The sequence below is a fragment of the Globicephala melas genome, chromosome 7 (genome assembly GCF_963455315.2).
Source record: "Globicephala melas chromosome 7, mGloMel1.2, whole genome shotgun sequence".
NCBI lineage: Eukaryota > Metazoa > Chordata > Mammalia > Artiodactyla > Delphinidae > Globicephala > Globicephala melas.
In genome coordinates this window covers 19,211,974-19,235,395 of record NC_083320.1, presented here as the reverse complement: position 1 = coordinate 19,235,395, position 23,422 = coordinate 19,211,974, and the positions used below count along the sequence as shown (strand labels likewise).

Here is a 23,422-nt window from a genome sequence, read left to right as displayed (position 1 = left end):
GGACATTGGATTCCAAGAACCCCCACTTTTAGTCACGAGGTTAGCCGCGATGGAGGGGCGGGGCTTTTGGCGCACAGAATCATTATAGATTCCACCTAGCATAATTGCCCGCTCCCGCCAAAGAAAGAAAAACAGTCGATGTGTTCACCACTGACCTTGCTCATCACCCCCGAAGCTTTCCAAACCCTCTCTCCCTACCCCAACGCCAGCTCTCACACTCCACCTCCTTCCTCCCGGTTCCCACTATACACAGGAACCCCCAAACTGCGTGGAGGGTCCCCAGTTAGCAATAGGATGGAAGGCAATCATCACCTCGTTTAGGTTCCTTGCTTAATGACAGTTCTGGCCAGTGGCTTGTTCCTGCCCAATACTGGCCGCAGCTCAGTAACAAAGAGGAGGCACCCTCCCCTGAGGCAAGTGGTAATGGGCCTGCAGGCTCCATCCTTCCATCTATTCATTCCTCCCACCAGCTAAGAGGTGAGGGCCTCCAGAGAAGCTTTGCACTCTAGCGGACAATAGGGGCCAGTATCTACAAGACTGTAATGATGGAAATGTGCTCTATCTGCAATGTCCAATATGGTAGCCACTAGTCACATGTGGCCACTGAGCTCTAGAAATGTGATTAATGTGACTGAGGAACTGAAGCTCTACTTTAATTTTTTTGGCTGCATGGCATGGCATGTGGGATCTTAGTTCCCTGACCAGGGATTGAACCCGCACCCCCTGCAGTGGAAGGCAGGGTCTTAACCACTGGACCACTGGGGAAGTCCCTACTTTAATTTTAATTAATTTCAATTTAAATAGCCACATGTGGCTAGTGGCTACCAGACTGGACAGCAACAGCTCTAGAGGATAAGGTCTTTTCATTCAATCAGGCAATCAGCTCAACAAATATTGGGCTCCTTCCATGTGCCAGGATGGTTCTGAGCCCTGGGAGATCAGCAGGGACGAGACCAAGTTCCTAGCCTCATGGCACTTGTAGATAGCATGGAGAGAGAGATGATAAACACAAAAGATAATTTCTTATGTGAAATTTCAGACATTTATGAAAACAAGGCCAAGTCATGGATAGAAAGGGACTCAAGGTTGGAGAGTTGAGGGTGGAGACTTCAGGGAGGGCCTCTCTGACATCTCAGTTGAGTTGGGTTGTGAATGATAAGGAGTCAGATCTGTGAAGAGCTGTGGGAAAAGCATTTAAGGCAGAAGGAACAGCTAGTGCAAAGGCTCTGAGCATGGCACGTTGGGGACAGAAGGCCAGTGAGGCTGATGCACAGTGGCACGGGGCGGGGTGGGGGAGTGATGAAGGAGAAGCTGGCGATGAAAGTGCTCAGTCACCTTGAGGTAGGGAGGGTGGGGTCTTGAAGGGCCTCCTAGGCCCTGGCAAGTTCTCCTCATCCATGGAGAACTGAAACCAAGTTTGACTCAGCCCAATGCACCCAGAATGTTCCTGTAGAGATCCTGAGAGTTCCCTCCAGTTCCTGATACTCTGCCGCAGTGGGGAAGAGGGGACGGCAGTTAACATCCAACCCACGGATATCCTTCCTCTGCTGAGCGCTCTTTTTTTTTTTTTTTAATATATTTATTTATTTATTTATTTTTGGCTGCCTTGGGTCTTCGTTGCTGCGCGCGGGCTTTCTCTAGTTGCAGCGAGTGGGGGCTACTCTTCCTTGTGGTGCGCAGGCTTCTCATTGCGGTGGCTTCTCTTGTTGCAGAGTACGAACTCTAGGCACATGGACTTCAGTAGTTGTGGCGCATAGGCTCAGTAGTTGTGGCGCACGGGCTTGGTTGCTCCGCGGCATGTGGGATCTTCCTGGACCAGGGCTCAAACCCATGTCCCCTGCATTAGCAGGCGGATTCTTAACCACTGAGCCACCAGGGAAGCCCCTGCTGAGCGCTCTTGCATCAGGTGACTTGAGAAGGAGTCTGCCACTTCCCTGCCTGCTCTGTGACATCCATTTCAAGACCAGTTTGTTTTTAGATCGTATCATTTGTCCCCAGAACTCCTATGACCCCCCTCTCCTTGCTCCATAGTCCTAAGCTATATATGTCTCTGAACAAAGAAAAAACAAAGATTGAGCACTCGTGACATGCCAGGCACTGGACTAGGGTGTGGGGATGCTGTGGGGGTATCAAGACCAAGCCCCACCTGCATGACACAGAGTCCATTCAGAAGGAAAGAGACATCAGCCAAGGCTCCCGTGGATGAATGTGTGAGTGTAGACCATGCAAAGTGCTACCTGCAATATTAGAGTGTTTAATGTGACTTGATCTAGTGTTGAGAACCCAGGGAGGCAAAGGGAAGGGAATAGTAATAATAAGAGCAAGCCCTATGCAGCACTTACTATTCTAATCCCTCTACACATAAGTCATGTGATTCTCACAATACCCCTATGAGGTGGGTTCTATTATTACACCCATTTTACAGATGAAGGAAAGGCTAAGGTCAAGGCCACGCAACTGGTTAGTGGCAGAACCAGGATTTAGACCCAGGGAGCCTGGCTCAAGGCTATATGTGAATCCACTCTGATAAATAGATCAGAGGTGGCTCTCTGGAGACAGATCCCAGAACAGAGAAGAGGCATCGTCCTGCTTTAGATCCGTCCAGAGTAGTGTTGACTGTACACTGTCTTTCCCCTTCCCCAGGTACCCAGACACTGCCCCATTCCCTACTGCATTGTCACTGACAGCTGCTTCAGTGCTTTGAATTGCCGGGGTAGACAGGGAAGGCATTGTGCTATGGGAGCATACAGTCTAGCCCTGGAGAAATCAAGGAAGGCTTCCTGGAAGAGGTCAGACCATAACTGAATCCTGAATGACAAGAGGCTGTTTGCCAGGCAGAGTTGTTTGAGGAGGAAGCAACATATGCCAAGGCATGGAGATGAGAGGGAGGGAGCATGGAATGTCTGAGCTACTGCAAGGGGTTCAGGACAAGATGGTCTTGTCCTGACAAGAACGCAACTAAAGTGTTGCCCTCTGTCTGGGAGCCTAAGAGGCCCTGGAAGTGGGTTAGGCAAATACTTGAATGCCTGCCTGTTTCTGCGCTTTTTCTTCCCACCAGAAGCCATAATACAAGCAAATAAACTAAGAGCAATGCTATAGATCAATGGAGCCCTAAAAAGAGAGTCTTACATTTTGACATTTGACAACAAAATTAAAAAACAGGGCTGATAATGCCCTTGGAAGGTGCAGATTTGACCTTCTGAATCTCTGTCGTGCTCCTCCCTTCTTTTGGTTAAATCTGCTGTTTCCCCAACACCAGCATTCCCGCTAAAACTCATTCTTGGGGGCTTCCCTGGTGGCGCAGTGGTTAAGAATCCTCCTGCCAATGCAGGGGACACGGGTTTGAGCCCTGATCAAGGAAGATCCCACATGCCACGGAGCAACTAAGTCTGTGCGCCACAGCTACTGAGTTTGTGTTCTAGAGCCTGTGAGCCACAACTACTGAGCCCGCGTACCACAACTACTGAAGCCCGCACACCTAGAGCCTGTGCTCCACAACAAGAGAAACCACCGCAATGAGAAGTCTGCACGCCACAACCAAGAGTAGCCCCCGCTCGACACAACTGGAGAAAGCCTGTGCACAGCAACGAAGACCTAACACCGCCATAAATAAATAAAATAAATAATTTTTTTAAAAAAACCATTCTTGTTTAGTTTGATCATTTCCCCATTTTGTTTTAAGATATATTGCATCAGAATTGTCCTTTGTTATTTTTTTAAATAAATTTATTTATTTTACTTATTTATTTTTGGCTGCATTGAGTCTTCGTTGCTGCATGCGAGCTTTCTCTAGTTGCAGTGAGCCGGGGCTACTCTTCATTGCAGTGGCTTCTCTTGTTGCAAAGCACGGGCTCTAAGCGCATGGGCTTCAGTAGTCGTGGCTCGCGGGCTCTAGAGCACAGGCTCAGTAGTTGTGGTACACAGGCTTTGTTGCTCCATGGCATGTGGGATCTTCCTGGACCAGGGCTTGAACCCGTGTCACCTGCATTGGCAGGCGGATTCTTAACCACTGTGCCACCAGGGAAGCCCTATCCTTTGTTATCTAGTCATCACAAATGCCCCATGTTTGAGCTACACTGCATCCAAAGCCTCTGGTGGATGAGACTAAGAATTAAACCACCATGTGCATCAATGTTTTTAACAGAAAATGTATTTGGAGTTCTGAAGAACTGACAGTGACCAATGACATTTTGGAACCCAATTTACAAAAGCAACTAACTGCGCCGTGCTAGGCGCATTTCTTGGGCCTCACACAAATGTTTCGGGGTATTTTCATCGCCCCTACTTCACAGGTGAGGACACTGAGGGCCTAAGAAACTTGACCAAGTCATCGAGCTAGTAAGAAAGATTCACACCCAGGCCATTTGATTCCAGAGACTCTGACTCTGGAGGATTTTTTTTTTCTTTTGGCCACGCCACATGGTTTGTGGGATCTTAGTTCCCCGACCAGGGATTGAACCTAGGCCCTCAGCAGTGAAAGCCCTGAGTCCTAGCAACTGGACCACCAGGGAATTTCCCTGGTGGATTTTTTTTAAATCAATTTTATTAAAGTATAATATTCATTCAATAAGACTTTTCCTTCACTTTAAAAATTGAGATAATTGCAGATTCACACGTAGTTGTAGGAAATAATTCAGAGAGATCTCATGTACATTTTACCCACTTTGTCCCATTGGTAACATCTTGCAAAATGTTAATATAATATAATATTACAGGGACTTCCCTGGTGGCACAGTGGATAAGAATCTGCCTGCAAATGCAGGGGACATGGGTTCGATCCCTGGTCCAGGAAGATCCCACATGCCACGGAGCAACTAAGCCCGGGCGCCACAACTACTGAGCTTGTGCTCTAGAGCCTACGAGCTACTACTACTGAGCCTGCGTGCCACATCTACTGAAGCCCATGTGCCTAGAGCCCATGCTCTGCAGCAAGAGAAGCCACTACAATGAAGACCCAATGCAGCCAAAAATAAATAGAATTAAATATTTTTTAAAAATTCAATATTAAAACCAGGATTTTTTCCACTTTTTTCGGTGGTAAAATATACATAAAATGTACCCTTTTAACCACAATTCTGCAACATTAAGTACATTCACATTATTGTACAACCAACAACCATCACCACCATCTGTTTCTGGAACATTTTTATCATCCCAGACAAAAACTCTGTACCCATTAAATAATAACTCCCCTTTCCCCCCCTCATCCCCTGGTCCCTGGTAATTATCATTCTACTTTCTGTCTCTATAAATTTGCCTCATATAAGTGGAATCACACAAAATTTGTCCTTTTGTGACTGCTTATTTCAGTTAGCATAATGTTTTCAAGGTTCATCCATATGATAGCAATATATCAGAATTTCATTTCTTTTTAAGGCTGAATAATATTCCATTGTATGGATATACCACAATCATTTATTCATCTGTTGATGGACATTTGAGTGGTTTCCTCCTTTTGGCTATTGTGAAAAGTGTTGGTCTGAACACAGGTGTACAAGTATCTGTTTGAGTCTCCACTTTCAACACAACCAGGATAGAACTTCCCTGGTGGCTCAGTGGTTAAGAATCCACCTGCCAATGCAGGGGACACGGATTCGATCCCCAGACCGGGAAGATCCCACATGCCACAGAGCAACTAAGCCCATGCGCCACAACTACTGAGCCTGTGCTCTAGAACCCATGAGCCACAACTACTGAGCCCACATCCTGTGACTACTGAAGCCCGCACGCCTAGAGCCCGTATTCTGCAACAAGAGAAGCCACCGCAATGAGAAGCCTATGCACCACAACGAAGAGTAGCCCCTGCTCGCCTCAACTAGAGAAAGCCCACACGCAGCAACGAAGACCCAATGCAGCCAAAAATTTAAAAAATTAAAAAAATAAAAAAGAATACAACCAACATATTGACCTTAACAAAATGCACTGCTCTTTTTCAGATATCCCCAGTTTTACTTGTACTCATGTGTGTGTATTAAGTTCTGTACAGTTTGTCATATGCGTAGGTTTGTGTATCCTCCACCAAGGTCAAGGTACAGAACAGTTCCAATACCACAAGGATCCTTCAAGTTATCTTTTCAGAATCACACCTACATCCCTCTCCACCCCCGACCTCACCCATCTCTACTGGCTGCGACTTAGTAGCAAAAGGATAAAAGGAGTAAATCTGACCTTCATTTCCAAAATTTTGTCATTGCAAAAATGTTATATAATGTAATAGTAAAACGTAAACTTTTCAGATTGACTTTTTTCACGTAGCATGATTTCCTGGAGATTCATCCAAGTTACTGTGGTATCAGTAGTTTGTTCCTTTCACTGCTAAGTAGTAATCCGTGGTTTGTACCGCAGTTAGTTTTACCATTGTCCTGTTGAATGACATCTAGACTAAATCTAGTTTTTGGCTATTAGACATAAAGCTGCTATAAACATTCATATACAGGTTTTTGTATGAACACAAGTTTTAATTTCTCTGGGATAAATGTATACCATAGTATATGGTATGAGTACCATAGTATATTCTATGGTATGGATGTCCCGTAGTTTGGTTAACCATTCACCCGTTGAAGGATGGTATGGGGTTGTTTCCAGTTTGAGCTATTATGAATAAAACTGCTCTAAATATTTGTGTACAGATTTTTGTGTGAACATGAGTCATCATTTCTCTGGGGGAAAAAAAAAAGCCCAGGCGTGCAGTTGCTGAATCCTATGGTAGTTGCAGGTTTAATTTTATTTTTTTAAGATTTTTTTGATGTAGACCATTTTTAAAGTCTTTATTGAATTTGTACAATATTGCTTCTGCTTTATGGGGTTTTTTATGTTTGTTTGTTGTTTTGGCCGTGAGGCATGTGAGATCCCAGCTCCCCGACCAGGGATCGAACCCACACCCCCTGCATTGGAAGGCGAAGTCTTAACAACTGGACCGCCAGGGAAGATCCTGCATCTTTAATTTTTAAAGAAATTACCAAACTATCTCCAGAGTGGCTGTACCATTTTACATTCCCACCAGCAACATATCAGTGATCGACCTAGTTTCTCCACATCCTCACCAACATTTGGTATTGGGACTATTTTTTATCTTAGCTATTCTGCTAGTCGTGTAGTGATATCTCATTATGATTTAATTTGCATTTTCCTAATGGCTAATGACGCTGAACATCTTTTCATATATTTGTTTGCTATCTGTACATCCTGTTTGCTGAAATGTGTGTTCATGACTTTTGCCCATTTCTTTTTTGTTTGGTGTTTTGTTTTGGATTGGTTTTTTTGACCATGCCGCGAGGCTTGTGGGATCTCAGTTCCCCTACCAAGGATTGAACCCAGGCCACAGCAGTGAAAGCACTGAATCCTAACCACTACACCACCAGGGAACTCCCTGCCCATTTCTAATTGGATTGTTTGTGTTTTCACTCTTGAGTTTTAAGAGATTTCCCTATTTCTGGATACTGGCTTAGTTGCTCCATGGCAACTTGAACCCGTGTCACCTGCATTGGCAGGCGGATTCTTAACCACTGTGCCACCAGGGAAGCCCTATCCTTTGTTATCTAATCATCATCGTCAGATATGTGGTTTGCAAATATTTTCTCTGAACCTTTAGCTTGTCTCTTCATTCTCTTAACAGGGTCCTTCACAGAGCAAAAGTTTTTAATTTTGATGAGGACCAATTCATCATTTTTCCCTTTATAAATCATGCTTTTGTAAGTGTCAAGTCTAATGAATCTTTGTCTGGTTCTAGATCCTGAAGATTTTCTCCAATTTTTTTTTTTTTTTTTTTTTGGCCTCGCCAAGTGGCTTGCGGACCTTCGTTCCCCAACCAGGAATGGAACCCAAGCCACGGCAGTGAAAGCGCTGAGTCCTAGCCACTGGACCACCAGGGAATTCCCTCTCCTACTTTTTGTCTAAAAGCTTTAGTGTTAAATTTACATTTGAGTCTGTGATCCATTTTGAGCAGATTGGCCTTCATGCAATTTCACTGCACGCATGCAGGGTTTAATATTCAGCAACAATTCCAGATCCGAGGGGACGACTATGCAGATTTCTGGAGCTCTGGCTCATGTAGACACTCTGCCCAGAGACCTCTGCTCTTAACCGTTACACACACTGCCTCCTCTGTAAGGTAGAGGTTGTGGAGGGTATCGATCAGTCATTAATCAGTTATACTCACCGAGTTCCTAACTATAGGGAAGGCCCCACAAAAGATGCAAAGAGGAAGACAGGATGCTGTCTTAGTCAGGTTTCTCCACAGAAACAGAACCAATGAAAATATAGATGATAGATATAGATAGATAGATAGATGATAGATAGATAGATAATAAGGAATGGGGTCATGTGAGGATAGAGGCCAAGAATCTCTAGATTTGCAAGCTGGAGAGCCAATGGCATATATAATCCCAGTCCGAGTCTGAAGGCCTGAGAAACAGGTGGGCCGGTGGTGTAAATTCTAGTCCAACCCAAGTCTGAAGACAGGAGAAGACCAGTGTCCCAGTTCAAAAGCAGTCCTCAGGGAGAGAGAATTCTCCCTTACTCAGCCTTTTGTTCTCTTCGGGTCTTCAACTGGTTGGATGATACACCATTAGGGAGGGAAATCAGACTTACTTAGTCTACTAATTAAAATATATATATGTATATTTTTTTTGCGGTACACGGGCCTCTCACTGTTGTGGCCTCTCCCGCTGCGGAGCACAGGCTCCGGACGCGCAGGCCCAGCGGCCATGGCTCACGGGCCCAGCCGCTCCGCGGCATGTGCGATCTTCCCGGACCGGGGCATGAACCCGTGTCCCCTGCATCGGCAGGCGGACTCTCAACCACTGCGCCACCAGGGAAGCCCTGATTAAAATATTAATCTCCTCCAAAAACACCCTCACAGACATACCCAGAATGTTTGACCAAATTACTGGGCACCCCATGGCCCAGTCAAACTGACACAAAAAACGAAACCATCACAGCATCCTACCCCAGCCCCACCCCACAGCCACCACCACGTGAGTCCAAGATAGCGACTGCAAACCTGTGTAAACCCTAGAGGTCAAGGATGGTGACCATACCTCGAGCAACAGGACTGCACAGCGAGCGACAAACCCCAGTGCAGTTCCTTCCTCTCTGACACGCCATTCACCCCCCTACCCGCACCCACATCTCTCCTGTCCCTCCAGCCTCTTCAATCAACGAGGAGCCAGGAGATTGGCTGCCTCCCCCCATCCTGGTTTCCTAAGCTTTGGCTCAAGTTTTTGACTCAACGTGGGGATACATCATATCCCAGATCAGGTCTGGATGTGAGAACCTGCCCCAATTTTCTCTGAGTCCTGAAGTTGCAGACTTTGGAGTTGGAAACCCATGACAATTCAAGGTCTGAATCTTCTTGGCAGAAAAGAAAGGCTGCAGGGCATGGCAGGGAGAAGACTCTGAAGGAGGTAAGTGGGGGGATAAAGGAGCTGGCAGCTGGCAAGGAGAAGAGACTGGGAGCTGGAACAGTCTAGAGGTAATAGATTGGTCACCCTCAAGTGGAATCCAGCCCATAGAAATGTATGTTTAGATTACACAATATTTTCAAAAAATTGTAGCCTAGTATTCAAAAAGCATATGTTGCATACATTTTCCAGCATCCTTGACAAGTCAGAGGACATGAGGACAGTGGACCCACATTTCCACATGACAGTCGTCTGGAACCCTGTAAGCACTGCCCTCTTCAGACAGAGTTTATGGCCTTTGTTTTGCTACAGTCCACCACTCCCTATTACCTGTACCCCCCGCCCCACAGCGGAGGCTTGGCATCTTTTGTCATTCAGTCCTGAGCTGGCACTATTTTTCTCATTCCCAACCTGTCTCATAGTTCATCTTACCTGCCTGGCCTCCTTGGACACCTAAACTTTTAACCACTTAGCTAGTCTGAGCCCTTCCTTTAACAGAAGAAACAAGATCAGAGACAGGACATGATCTGGTGACAATGTCAAGTGGATCGCTGGCAGAACAAGGACCAGAATTCCAGTGCCCCTTTCTTCTGAGGATCTCTTTGGCCTGAATCTTCAATGCATGTCCCTGTGGCAGTGCCTGGAAGGTCTTTCCCTCTGAGGCACTCAGTGGGAAACTGAGGTCGAGGTAGGCATCAGAACTCCCTTCCTCCCATTAGGCCAACCACTGGCCATGGGACTCAAGAATGAACAGGAGAAGGGTCTGATTGTGCAGGGTGAGAGAAGGTGGAGGCAGGGGGCAGTCACGTGATCTAGACATGAATGCCCAAGTGGCAGGAAGTGTCTGAAATCAGAGCTAACTTGGGAGGCACAGAACTCGGGGTGCCTGGAAGGGAGCCATAGGAGTTGTGGGACTCAGGCCAGGAGGGGAGCAAATGGCCATACCGTGGTCACCCAGACCCTTGCACCAGAGCTGGCCACTTCTGCCCTTGGAAAGTGTTTCACAAGGCTCCGTGCGTGTGAGAACAGCCCAGCTCAGCTGAGGATGGGTAAGAGGGTGTGGACTCACACACTCAGCAGTACCCAGAGAGGAAGCGTAGCCAGAAGGGTTGCCCAGCACATCACTTGTGCAGAGTGCCTGAGTCTGCGGTCCTCATGACAGGTGAGCGGCCCCCTCCGGGGACAGAGTCTGAATGGGGGTGGGGGGGGGGAGTCAGGGGGGCAAGGACACCGGCCTGAGGCTGGGTTCTTCACATCCCCAAGGGCAGAGTGCCCCCTTGCCTCATTTCTGTGGGTCTGGAACCCCTGGGGCCTCCTTGGCTGCTGGAGGTGGCAGGGATGAGGCCAAGGGGCACACACGGTGGGGTCAGCTTTCCCTCCTCAGAGCCCACGTCCCTCTCCACATCCTCCGTGACGAGAGAGATCTGGGTCTGGGAATCTCTGCACTCACACGGAAGGAGGGTAATCATGAAGGCCCCGCTTCTCACACATCTTCTGTAATGTTTGGTCCGGGGTGGAGGCGGTGGACCCAAGATGGGAGTCAAGGCCTCCTGTTCAGTTGGGCCTTCATTTCTCCACTTTGCCAAGAGGAGGTGTGGGAAGAGGACAGATGGCTTTAATCCTGGGCCACCAGAAAGAGGCGTGTCACTCACCAAGGCTCATGGGGCCCCTTGCAGGTGACACAGGCCCCCCAAAGCTCAGCAGGACCAGATATGGTTCCATCTCTAGCCCACCCAACCCGGGGTTACAGCAAGAACCTCCCGGAGGGACCTACCTGAGCAAGAAGATCCCCATCCCAGATGCAGAACCGGTGAGGATGCTGGAAACTTCCTGGGGTCTTTCGGGATGGACAAGACCACATGGGATCTCACAGGGGGAGAGGGGTCCCTTCCAGCTCTGAGCAGCCTTGATGGACAACGGCAACCGCTGCCTCCCTGCTTCTGTCCCCAGTGCTTAGCTGGGGCACTTAATATTTGTCTAAAAATTATCAAGTGGCTTTCTAGATGAATCTCAGCTTTCCTAGGAAGGGAAAGGGACCTGGGGTGAATTCCGGTTGGAGCCTCAAGGATTTGTTGTAACATTTAAGGAAAGGACACAGACAAGGGCATCGGGAGACGTGGAGCCTGCCGGCTGGCTTCTAAGAGACTATCACCCTGCATTCCCAGAATCTTTAGCAGATGCCCAGGCTGCTAGGCTAACCCCCGGAATGGGGGTGGGGAGACCCTAGGCTCAGTGGACTCCAGAGAGGAGGCCCTGTGGTCTGAGAAGGGACTGGGCAGGGAGGCCTGACCCAGGAAAGCTCCCCTCTGGGCTCTGAGGATCTGCTGACTCAGGGCCTGCCCGAGGCAGGCTAGTCAAGTGTAGACCACAGAACCTGACCGATCCAGAAAGCTGATCTGCCGTGACTCAGCAAATCCTGAGTTCCTCCCACCCCCTGTGCTCCACTACCCCTGACCCCAGGGTGGCAGCTCCATGGCCCAGGGCAGGGCTGGCCAGCCTGGGCCCATGAGCCCAGAGGGGCTCACCTGGGGGCTGGCCATGGCCAGCGGCCCCCAAGCCTGTGTCCAAGACCCCTCACTCCACTTCCCTCCACAGGGCACGTTCAGCCTGCGGAAGTTGTGGGCCTTCACGGGGCCCGGTTTCCTTATGAGCATTGCTTTCCTGGACCCAGGAAACATCGAGTCGGATCTTCAGGCCGGGGCTGTGGCTGGATTCAAAGTGATTGAGTCGGGGCACGGTGGGGAGGGGGTGACCAGGCTAAGTGGGTGGAGACCCCCAGCTTGCCACGTTTCCCCAGAGTGGCCTTCATGGCCAGTGTTCCTGGGAACAGGTGTTAAGTTCAAATGGACCACAAAAGGGTCCCCAAAGCAGCCCTGCGGGAGTGGGGGGGTGTCTTCTAGCTCCATCTCCCCAACTCACTCCCCAGAGGGTGTCCTTGGTTAGAGGGTCCCAGCAGCTCAGGGCTTATCAGACTGGTCCCTCTGGCTGACGGCCTCTCCCTGGCTTCTCACAGCTGCTCTGGGTACTGCTGTGGGCCACCGTGTTGGGCTTGCTCTGCCAGCGACTTGCTGCCCGGCTGGGCGTGGTGACAGGCAAGGACTTGGGCGAAGTCTGTCATCTCTACTACCCTAAGGTGAGCTTGGTGCCCCTGGACAGGAAGCACCTGAAGAGGTGACTTGCCCAAGGTGAAAAACAGGAGGGCATTGGTTGGGGTGGGCACCGGGGACTTGGCCGTCAGTGTCCACGCAGGCCAACAGAAATCACGCCACTAGATATTTCAAAGGTATCTAATGCAGGGATGCAGTCACGAAGGTGTTGAAAGAGCTGGAGGAGCAAGGGAAGGAGGTGTTACCCAGAGATCAGAAAGCTGCTGGACAGGAGCCCAGGGGCCATCATTCGCACCCAAGCTTCTAGAGGCATTGCCGCTACTGCTGACTGGAGCCCATGTTGCCTGGTGCCCTTGGTGGTGCGAGCTCCAGAAGGGGGGGGGGGTAAAAATGATGTCTCCCTGCCTTTCCATTTCCTTTAACTATTTCCTACTGTTGACCTAAAACAAATAGATTGCTAGATACTTCTCCAACAAAGATGGGTTGAGAATCATAACTGGGGAGAGAATCATAACTGGGGAGTCTGAAGCCATGGGGAGCCACGTGCAAGTCTCCGCACAGCAAAGGAAGGAGAACACTTTTATGGAGGGGAAAGGGAATTTGGGAGGCCGATAGTCAACAAAGAGTCCATGGCTTTTCAGTGGCTGAGTCCTTGCCGGGAATGAAGAGGAGTCTTTCTTCTTCCTGTTGGGCTCTGCTATCTTCGCAGGGCGTGGGAGCTTCCCCTTCTCATCTCCCGACTCTATTTAATTGAGGCTTCTGTTGATTAATTTTACACCATGAAAACCTAACTGGAAGCCCGCTGGCAAGGCAGACTTGCAAATGTAGTTTGCAGGCTTCCAGCCCAGGAGTATAGAGCCGGGTACAGAAAGGTCAGTCAGTGTAGGTCTGAGACAACAGACAAATAATTGGTCCAGCCTTAATGACGGGATTACCTCCCCCTAGGTGCCCCGCACCCTTCTCTGGCTGACCATCGAGCTAGCCATCGTGGGCTCAGACATGCAGGAAGTCATTGGCACAGCTATCGCATTCAATCTGCTCTCAGCTGGACGGTACTCTGGAGGGGCCCCAGCTCTTCAGTCCAGGGCTGGGAACAGCGGCTTCTTCCTCCCCAGGCCTTCTATTTCCCTGTGTCCATTTCATCCTCCAGTCACCTCTGACTCAGAGCTATTGCCCAATTTGCCGGATGGGGAAGTGGAGACCCAGATATGTAAAGTGACTTGTCTCAAATCACACAGATGTCGGTCACCATGCAGCCTTCAGGACTGCAGCCCCAAGCTCCCTACCACGCTGGTCCTCCACACAGCTTGGCCCTTCCTAGCGTGTATGTGGCATTTTCCCATCTCTAGCACACTCCCACTCCCCTCTCCCTTACCTGTCTGGGGCCATTTGAGTGCCTGCTCCCAGGAAGCCACATTCTACAGTCTCCAGCCCTGAGGAGGGAGTTCCAGACTCCTGGACCGGGCGGGGCTGACGCAGGCCACTCTGGTTTCAGAATCCCACTCTGGGGTGGTGTCCTCATCACCATCGTGGACACATTCTTCTTCCTCTTCCTCGATAACTACGGTGGGTGTGCCTCTCATCCCATAGGGGACTTGGCGAGGGGGGGGACTGGCAATGAATGTAGGAGCTGATGCTCTGCTGAATTGGGAGAAGTGCTCCTAGCAGCCCCACTCTGACTGTACGGCCTTGAGCAAGTTACTTAGACTTCTGTTTCTTCATCTATAACACGTGGATAGTAGCACAGAGGCCACAGGGCTGTGGTGGGGCTGCACCGAGCGCTATATGTTAAGCACTTGGCACAGTGCCTGGAACAAAGTGCTCAAGATACCAGCCATTAATAATTGTTTATGTTATAATTTTGGTTGTTTGGTTTTTCGGTTCTGCCCCTTTGTTCTCCCCCTAGGGTTGCGGAAGCTGGAAGCCTTTTTTGGATTTCTTATTACCATTATGGCCTTGACCTTCGGCTATGAGGTGGGAAGCCGTACCAGTACCACGTCCCCACACCAAGGCCACCCCACTCCGCCCCATGCAGAGCCTGAGAGGAGCGGGGAGCGGACCTTAGCTACGCTCCCTAGTGGCCAGGGTTGGGGTAGAGGGTGAGAATGGCTGCTCAGGGGTGGGGTGGAGCCTGACCGAGGCTCCTCTCCACAGTATGTGGTGGCACGTCCTGCTCAGGGAGCACTTCTTCGGGACCTGTTCCTGCCCTCGTGCCCTGGCTGTGGCCAGCCCGAGCTGCTGCAGGCCGTGGGCATCATTGGCGCCATCATCATGCCCCACAACATCTACCTGCACTCAGCCCTGGTCAAGGTGAGCAGACTGGAGGGGAGGGAGACATGCTTTCTCCCTAAGGGCCACACCGGCTCCGCCCCCAAGGCTGGGGCCCCGCCCTTTTGGCTCCCAACTCTGTGAATTTAGGAGGGAAGTGAATCACTCTTTATTCAATATGTAATAATAGAGGGTCTACTGTGTGCTGGGAGCTGGGGGTCAGTGATGAAGAGACAGATAAGTCCTCTGCCTTCTTAGAGCATGCATTCTAGCAGGAGAGACAGACCATGGGCAAGTAAACAATAAAGGAAAGAAATGGATTGTGAAAGGTGCTCTGAAGGAAACAACACAGAGAAGTATGATGGAGAATGACTGGGGAGGGGGCTCCTTTAGAAAAGGAGTCAGCCAAGGCCTTTGAAACATGAAGGATGGGAAGGAAGACCAGGGGAGAAGAGATTCTAAGCAGAGGGACTGGCAAGTGCAAAGGTCCTGAGGCAGAAACAAAGGCCTATCCCAGACAGCCATGTAGGGGGCTTTAGAAAGAACTGGGGTTTGGGGGGAACATAGGTAGAGGTGTGCGGGTAGAGAATATTGGGATGACTCAGGGACTTCGGTGCTTCCCTCCCTTTGACTTTCATAGTCTCGAGAGATAGACCGGACCCGCAGGGCAGACATCCGAGAAGCCAACATGTACTTCCTGATTGAAGCCGCCATCGCACTGTCTGTCTCCTTCTTCATCAACCTCTTTGTTGTGGCTGTCTTTGGGCAAGCCTTCTACCAGCAAACCAACCAGGCTGCGGTGAGGCACACCCCATGCCCACATGCCCTTCAGGCTTTGCTGGGGACTCCAAAGAGTGCAGCTAAGCCCTTCGAGTCTCTGTCCTGTACTCCAGGCACTGGTAGGGGAGGGAGTCTGCGACCCTGGCCTCTGGCTGGGAGCCCCTTCCCCACCCCACTGGGGAGACACGCATGTAGGCTTGCACGCGGTCAGCCCCACGCCAGGGGCTACAAGGCACAGACGTCCAGGGGAGGTGACTGGCGGGAGGAGCTGAGTCTTGGAGGATCCAGCATTCCAGCTGCACCTTGAAGGATGGGCAGGATTTGCCCAGCAAACTGTAGGGAGGGCATTCTCGGAGGGGGCTGCCTGCCTAAGCACGAGCGTGGGGTCAGGAATATGCAGGCAGGCAATTTCTTTCCTTGAGTTTCTAGTGATAATCTTCATTATTAGTAGATAAACTGTCATTCATTCAGCAAAGATTTATTGAGCATTTGTTATGTATCAGCCGGTGTCTTAGGCCCTAGGGATACAGCAGCCAATGATAGAGACCTTGCCCTCTTGCAGGTTAAATTCGGAGGCAGTGAGCAAACAGGAAACAAATCAACCAATCAGTTGATCGGTTTCAAAGGAAAATATGAACGATGTTGTGAAGGAAATAAAGGGGGTGATGAAACATAACTGGGGGTGTGGTGAGGGAGGGACTGCTACATTAGGCCAGGTGGTCAGGAGAGGCCTCTTGGAGGAGGTGACATTTGAGCGGGCTCTGAAGGCGAAGGAGCCGGCCAGCTCCTCCCTGGCTCTCTGGGAGCTGGGACTCTGCCTGTCGCAGTTTTTGAGACTGGCCAAGCCTCCGGGGACATGGGCACTGCCACTGCCTTGCTGTGTGACCTTGTGAGGTCATAGCCCTCCCTGGGTCTCTGCTCCTCAGCGTAAGGAGAGAGGTCTAAATAGGATGGCAAACCATAGTCACACATTGCCTTCGAGACCAGCCGAGTCACAGAGCTGTGGGAAGGGGGTCCCACGTAAGGGAGAAGGGCCGTGGGGCAGCCTGAGTCCCTGCCAGCCAATTGTCTCTCTGTGGTAATGCCAGCTCTTACAATCCAAGAGCAGCTGGAAACCAGGGTCTCATGTTAAATCTTCTCAATTGTAAATGTCAACCAATTCACACTAAAGAAAAAAAAAATGTGTTAGTCACACAAAATATGTCTGGCTGGATTCAGCCCGCGGGCCACTAGTTTTCAATCCTTGGTCAAGGCTTGGAGGTCTGATTTTCCAACATTGAGTGTGCGCTTCACATCTCCTTCCTACTGCCCGGTGCCCGCAGTTCAACGTCTGTGCTAACAGCAGCCTCCACGACTACGCCAAGATCTTCCCCAGGAACAACCTTACAGTGGCGGTGGACATTTACCAAGGAGTAAGCGCGAGGCAGGGCGGGTATGGAAGGGCTCAATCCCGCGGGGCTCCTCGCCACGCCCACCTCAGAGGTAGCGTCTGCGCGAGAAGGGGCGGACCCATGGCTCTGACCACACCCCACCCTCCAGGGCGTGATCCTAGGCTGCCTCTTTGGCCCCGCAGCCCTCTACATCTGGGCGGTGGGTCTGCTGGCCGCCGGGCAGAGCTCCACGATGACCGGCACCTACGCGGGACAGTTTGTGATGGAGGTGGGGCTGGGGCGGGCCGGGGCGGGCAGGGGACTGAGGGCAAGGCACACTACTCGGGGCTCGGACATCCGCTTCCTTGATCCTTAAGGCAGCCCAACGGGTGCCCTTATAAGCCCCATTTTACAGATGAGAAAACTGAGATTCAGCGAGATGAGGCCCGAAACTGCAAACCCAGAACTAATAGAAGCCTTTTCTCCAACACGGTTTAGTCTTCAGCAATCAGCTGTGGGAGGGGAACACCCCCTAAAGGAGGGGAACCCCCCCTAATTTCCCCCCATCTATCCCCTCACCACCAACTATGGACAGAGCTGCCCCCATTTCAAAGATGGAGAAACAGAGTGTTCCTCCAGGCATGAGATGGGCTGAGGGAGGATAGAGGGTCCCTCCCTTGGAACACAGTCCTGCACCCCGCCACCAAGGTGCCCACCCCACCCCCCAGGGCTTCCTGAAGCTGCGGTGGTCACGCTTCGCCCGAGTCCTGCTCACTCGCTCCTGTGCCATCCTGCCCACCGTGCTCGTGGCAGTCTTCAGGGACCTGCGGGACCTGTCAGGCCTCAACGACCTGCTCAACGTGCTGCAGAGCCTGCTGGTGAGCCTGCGGGCCCTATCACCTCCTTCCCGCTGTGGAGCCAAACAGGAACCACAGCAATCCCGCTACAGAGCCTCCCCTGCATCCCAGGCGCTATTCTAAACACACCTTATCTACAAGCCTCATGTACTCTCCACAGCCACCCCAGGGGGTAGGAACCACCACTATCCCCATTTTGCAGATGGGAAAACTGATGCGTGCAGTTAAGTGACCAGTGGCACAGCTGGGATACAAGCTCAGGCAGCCTGGGGCCAGAGCCCCCAAACACTTTCTCCTGCTTTCGAGCCCCTACAACCTTGGAAGGCAGAGAGGTGGAGAAACTGAGGCTCAGAGTGGTTAGGAGGCTTTCCCAAGGCTGCACAGTGAGGCAGAGGGTGACTGGAGCCCCGGCCTGCTCCTCCCCTCCTTACTGTATTCTAAGGGCAGGGTCTCTCAGCCCCCTCCTCCCGCTTCTCCCCAGCTTCCCTTCGCTGTGCTGCCCATCCTCACGTTCACCAGCATGCCCGCCCTGATGCAGGAGTTTACCAATGGCCTGTGAGTACTCCGCAACCCCAGCACTGGACTTACATTACCACACTTGATCCTCACAACCACCAAGAGGTAGGAAGTCCCATTATTCCCACTACCCAGATAAGGTCAGAGAGGTTAAGAAACTTGCCGAAGGTCACACAGCTAGCTAGCAAGTGGAGGAGCCAGGACTGGAATCCTGGGCCAGGGGCTGTTTCTAGAGCTTGAGCTCCTCTCCCTCACCTCAGACTCTGCTTTTGCCAAATCCTGCCAGTGTGGTGCCTGGAGGGCCCAGGAGGCAGAAGTTGGCCAGGGGTCTGCCCCAGGGCCCACAGCCCTGGGAAGCTGGCTTTGTGTATCCACCCCCCACCTTAGCTCCAGGCTGGCTGTGGGCACTGGAGGAGATGCAGCCAATCCTGAGCCTCCCTCTTGTCCCCAAGGGTGAGCAAGGCCTTCACTTCTTCCATCATGGTGCTCATCTGTGCCATTAACCTCTACTTTGTGGTCAGCTACTTGCCCAGCCTACCCCACCCTGCCTACTTCAGCCTTGTGGCACTGCTGGCCGCAGTCTACCTGGGCCTCACCATCTACCTGGTACTGTTGGGTCCGCGGGCGCCTTGGGGATGGGGGAGGCAAGGAGAAGAGACAACAGATGGAGGGCTTAGTGGGGGGATGCACTGGGGCTTCCCCAAAGGTCTTGTCCTCTCCCCTACTCATGGTCACCCCTCCTCCAGACCTGGACCTGTCTCATCACCCATGGAGCCACCCTTCTGGCCCACGGTTCCCACCAACACTTTCTGTATGGGCTTCCTGAAGAGGATCAGGAGAAGACCTCTGGATGAGCTCCCACCCAGGGCATGGCCGAGGGTGTAACGAGTGGGGCAGACTGGCCTGCTGGACCAGTGGGGGTCTGGGGTGGTGTGTGGAGGCAGCAAGATGGAGTTCTGGAAGCAGGCCAACCCTGGTTCCCCTGGTTCCGTAGGGACCTGCTGTCTCCTAGTTTGGACAAGTGATTAACCTCCGGATCTCAGTGTTCTCAACTATAAAATGGGGACACCAACCTTGCAGCGGAGGTAAATAAAGCACTTTAACACAGAGCCTGGCACTTGAGACTTAAAAAAAAAAAATCATTCCTAAAGTATTTATTGAGCACCTATAGGAGTAACCTGACAGACCAACCCAATTGGGGGTGGGACACAGGCTCCAAACTGGTACTTTAAAAATAGAGTCTGAAAACGATAAATAAATGCTAATTCACTTCTTATCCAAAAGAGCAGGGAAATGGAAACAGGAAAGCACAAAATCCCTGAACCATCAAGAATAGTCCCCCTCCCCGAAGGTCTGCCTCGCTCCCACTCTCGCTGGAGTGGCCTCAGCCTTTCTGTTCCACCTGAAACCCCTTTTCCAGGCAGGAAAACAGAAGCGCGGCTCTCCCCTCTTAGGGCGCCAAGTCCTAAGGAACCCAAGAGTCGGTGCCTCTCAGGCCCAATTCCTTTGCCATCTCCCCAGGGGACCAGGCGACCGGGACTCCCAAGCCGCGCAGTTAACGCTCCCTGGGCGTTGACTCCCAGCTCCCCCTAGGGACAGGGACGATCCCGAGCGCCGGTACTCCCCGCCTCCAAAGAGGAGGAGGCTGTCACTCGGGCTTCGCGCCCGGGGGCGTCGGAATCCGCCCAGGCGGGAAGGTGGGGTGAGCTCTGTGGGCGGGGAACCCCCTCGGCCGCAGGGAGCGGCCCGGCGCCCTTTCGCCCCTTGAAGGGGCTGCACTTTACAGACGCTCCCTGGGCTGTTTCTAGGCTCCCCCAAGTCCCTCCTGCCTCTTCCCGTCCCTTGGACCCCAGCCCCTGAGCTGTGGCGAGCGTCGGCGATGAGGGGCCGCCAGCCCTTTCCCCTAGATTGAGCTTGGAGTGGGCGCTGTGCCTGGAAGCACCCCCGATTTCCCGGGGATGCGGCGGGGCAGGCAGCTGGGCTCCGCGCTCCGGTTGAGGCGCTTGTTTATGAGAAGAATTTCCTCTTTCTTAAAAGGGCAACGAAACAAGTGGGGCCCTCTAAGAGGGACGGGATGGGACAGGTCTGGCTCACCCGAGCAACGGTGGAGAGGTACCTGGGCTAGAATGCCGCCCAACCTCCTTCTCCCGGCTTGTCCCTGGAGAAGATGGGGCCCCTGCGAACTGAAAGAGAGGATGAATGGGGGCCAGGTAGCGGAGAAACGGGAGACCCCTTTTTTGCTTCCCTGAGGTGCCCCCAGCTGTACCCCCTGCCCACCCCTCTGGTCAATTCTGTAGGCATTAGTTGGGCGCCAGCCCTGTGCTAGACCTGGGGAAGGGAGGCACAGTCTCGAATTAAAGATGTCAGCTCTTTAGGAGCTCACACTGGGTTGGGGGGAACCTAAGTGAATGACAACAAATCACTGACGATCCGAAGTGTGCGTCAGGCACACCTGCAACCGATGAGGCAAGGCCCACAGAAGATAAACTCCGGGACAATATTTTGAAAGCTGAATAGACATAGGGCGAGCAATCAAGGGAGAGATGAGCATGCCGGGAGTTGGGGTGGGGGGGGTCAGTGTATGCAAAAGCGAGAGACTTGCAACCTTGTTGGGAGTTCCCCAGAAGAACGGGCGGGCTGGTCATACCAATAGGCAAGTCTGGAGCTTAGAACTTGGGGTAAAGGAAGGTGAGGAGGGGAGGGGACCAAAGGGCCAGCTAAGGGTTGCTCTGGGCCTGGGTAAGGCGTTAGCGATGAAGTCAGGCCAAGGTCAGTCATATCCAGACAGGGACGCCTCCAAAAGGGCTGCTCCCTCCCCAGTAGCTCTGGTCCTCCCAGCCCCCAGGTTCAGATCTAACTAGATGCTTCATCAGCCCCTCAGGCTGGGAGTGGCCTGACACCTTTACTCTCCCCAGAAGCTTCCACCCACAACTCCATCCCCACAGACACCCCAGACCCGGCACTGCACAGGCGTCCTGACTCACTCCGCATCCACCCCGCTCTGTCGGAATGTGCACCACGGTGTGTCTCGGAGCCTGGGAGGAGGGCATCCGGCCTTTCTGCTCGGCATTCCCCCTACCCACTTGCCTGGGTTGGACCCTTACCAACCCTATTTGGCAGAGAAGGAAGCTGAGGTGCTGGATGAACAAGACACTTGTCCATAATTGCCAGACCGACCCCGGCTGAGTCCTAGTGTTTCTCGACTCACAGTCCCCATGACTTTATCCGTCCTGGGGCGCAAACCTATGAAACAGATAAAAATAAACTATGCGGGTACGGCGACCCCCCCACCTGCTGTAGTAGAGAGGGTAGAGGGAGAGCAGCTGGGTGTGGACTCCCCTCCTTCCTGAGGAAACCCAAAGAACCCGCCCCACCTTACTGTCCCCACAGACCCCAGACCCCCGCACTGCACGGGCGTCTGGGCTCACTCCGCATCCACTCCGCCCCGGCGGAAAGTGCACCGCTGAGCGTGAGAAGAGGGCAGGTCTCGCTGGGAGGAGACCCGCACCAGCGAAGGCTCGGAGGAGACGATGGAGGGTGAGGGGGGGGTAGGAGTAGGAGGTGAAGGGAATAGCGACGGGAGGGGGGCAGCAGTGCTGCCCAGTGCCCTGTGCCCAGTGCCCTATCCCCGCGTTAGCTCCCCTGACCCTCAGTGGCACAGTCGGCCAGGTTCCAGCCTTCACAGAGGGAAAGACGAAGGGAGTGGAAAGCGAGCCGCCCTGCTCAGGCCAGGGGCGAGGCCCGGGGTTCACTCAGCCCTCCGCCGCACATTTCCTTTTGGGGTCGGCGCCGGCTGAGCATCCGGAGAGAATGCCGAGGCCCCGCCCCGGGGCCGTACCGAAGGGGAGGGGGTTCGGCGCGGCGACAGGAATCCAACCTCTGCCCCCGCCGGAGGGCTGGTCGAGTCGCTAGCTCGTCGGGACTCAGTTTCTTTATCTGTAAAATGGGTTAAAAAACGGATTGTTCTGAGAAGTAAATGAGATGAGAGGCGCAGCCAAAGCGGGACCCAGACTAAGCGCTCGCCGCAAGTTGGCGATTATCGTGATTAAATGCAATGATGGCAGCCGGCCGGCGGCGTAGTAAGATGTTCCGGAAAAACCCGAACAAACTTTTTGGCTAACCCAATAGCAGAAGGGGGGGTCGTGGAGTCCACAGGATTCACAGCCTCTGACCACCTCCTCCTCGCCCTGCTGCCCAGCCCCGAAGCTGGCGCGCCTTTGGGCGAGCGCCGCTCCCCTCGCGGGGCCTCTCGCTCCCCGGCTCCCCCCTCCGCCCGGCCTGGAGGACGTGCGCCGCGTAAGCACCCTGCGGCCGGACGGGACTGGACGCGCCAGCCCCGCCCCGCCCCGCCCGGCGGGGGAAGGAAATGCTGAGGCGTGTTTGTCAAGGCTTGGCGTTATGAATATTTTTAAAACGTGAACACAAAATAGTAACGGCAAATGGAAGGAACTTAATAAACAGGAAAAAAAAAAAACCACCCGCAAATCTCACCGTGCATCACACGGGAGTTTCCCTCGTGAAGAATCTGCGTGGAAACGCGGGCCCCGCGCCCGCCGGTGTGTCTGCACAGACCCGGGTGGAGCGGGTGTTCAAGGTCCTCCAGTTGACGGTGTGGTCCCCACGGTTGGGCACTGAGCCCGAAGGGATGGGGGCCCCACTGTGTGTAGCCGCCGCTTGATTTTCCCCCCTGCCCAACAGTCACATCGTGGCCGGCGTAGGGAGTAGGGGAGGGGCCTAGAAAAGCCTCTTGGAGGGGGTGTCATTTCTTCGAGGTCGGTGGGATTTGGCTGTGAGAAGTCGAAGGAGGCGCATTCCAGGCCGGGAGAACAGCAGGTACAAAGGCCCTGAGGCGTGGAGGCGCTAGGCTTCTGGCGAGAAAGCCAGGTGGCTGGAGTGGACGTGGCCGGGCGCCAGGTGAGGCGGTTGGGAGAGGTCGGCAGGGGGCATCCCGGGGCAGACAGTTGGAATTTCCACGCCCTACAACTCCGGGTTTAGGGGAAGGGGCCCGAGACTGCGGTAGGTGGTGACAGTCTTGGTCCGGTTAAGAGCCTAATTATGTGGATCTGCACAGACGTTTGAAGGTAGCAAAGAGTCTTTGCACGCTCACGACTTCCCTGCGAGAT

At 52.6% G+C, this 23,422-nt stretch overlaps 1 protein-coding gene and 1 long non-coding RNA gene across 2 annotated transcripts; one reads left to right on the top strand and one right to left on the bottom strand.

Annotated features, from left to right (window-relative positions):
• The first annotated feature begins 10,519 nt into the window (after positions 1-10,519).
• On the top strand, positions 10,520-19,159 carry SLC11A1 (solute carrier family 11 member 1). Its single transcript, XM_030849530.3, has 15 exons — positions 10,520-10,563; positions 11,078-11,211; positions 11,997-12,119; positions 12,415-12,534; positions 13,454-13,560; positions 14,004-14,074; positions 14,415-14,482; positions 14,663-14,818; positions 15,417-15,575; positions 16,879-16,968; positions 17,096-17,215; positions 17,655-17,804; positions 18,265-18,338; positions 18,752-18,905; positions 19,046-19,159. Exons 1-15 carry the CDS (start codon positions 10,557-10,559, stop codon positions 19,151-19,153), a joined length of 1,641 nt encoding a protein of 546 aa, XP_030705390.1. The 5' UTR covers positions 10,520-10,556; the 3' UTR covers positions 19,154-19,159.
• Positions 16,583-21,407, bottom strand: LOC138842753 (uncharacterized). The gene is made up of 3 exons (XR_011377570.1): positions 21,284-21,407; positions 20,394-20,482; positions 16,583-16,721 (listed from the first exon to the last, which is right to left on the bottom strand). It is a non-coding gene; the product is annotated as an uncharacterized lncRNA (long non-coding RNA).
• Positions 21,408-23,422: the final 2,015 nt, after the last annotated feature.

Bases quoted from the DNA above. Each gene is read 5' to 3' on its own strand.
- SLC11A1 (XM_030849530.3), top strand. The intron at 12,535-13,453 runs GTGAGCTTGGTG...ACCTCCCCCTAG, and splicing joins GTCATCTCTACTACCCTAAG to GTGCCCCGCACCCTTCTCTG. The intron at 17,216-17,654 runs GTGGGGCTGGGG...CCCACCCCCCAG, and splicing joins CGGGACAGTTTGTGATGGAG to GGCTTCCTGAAGCTGCGGTG.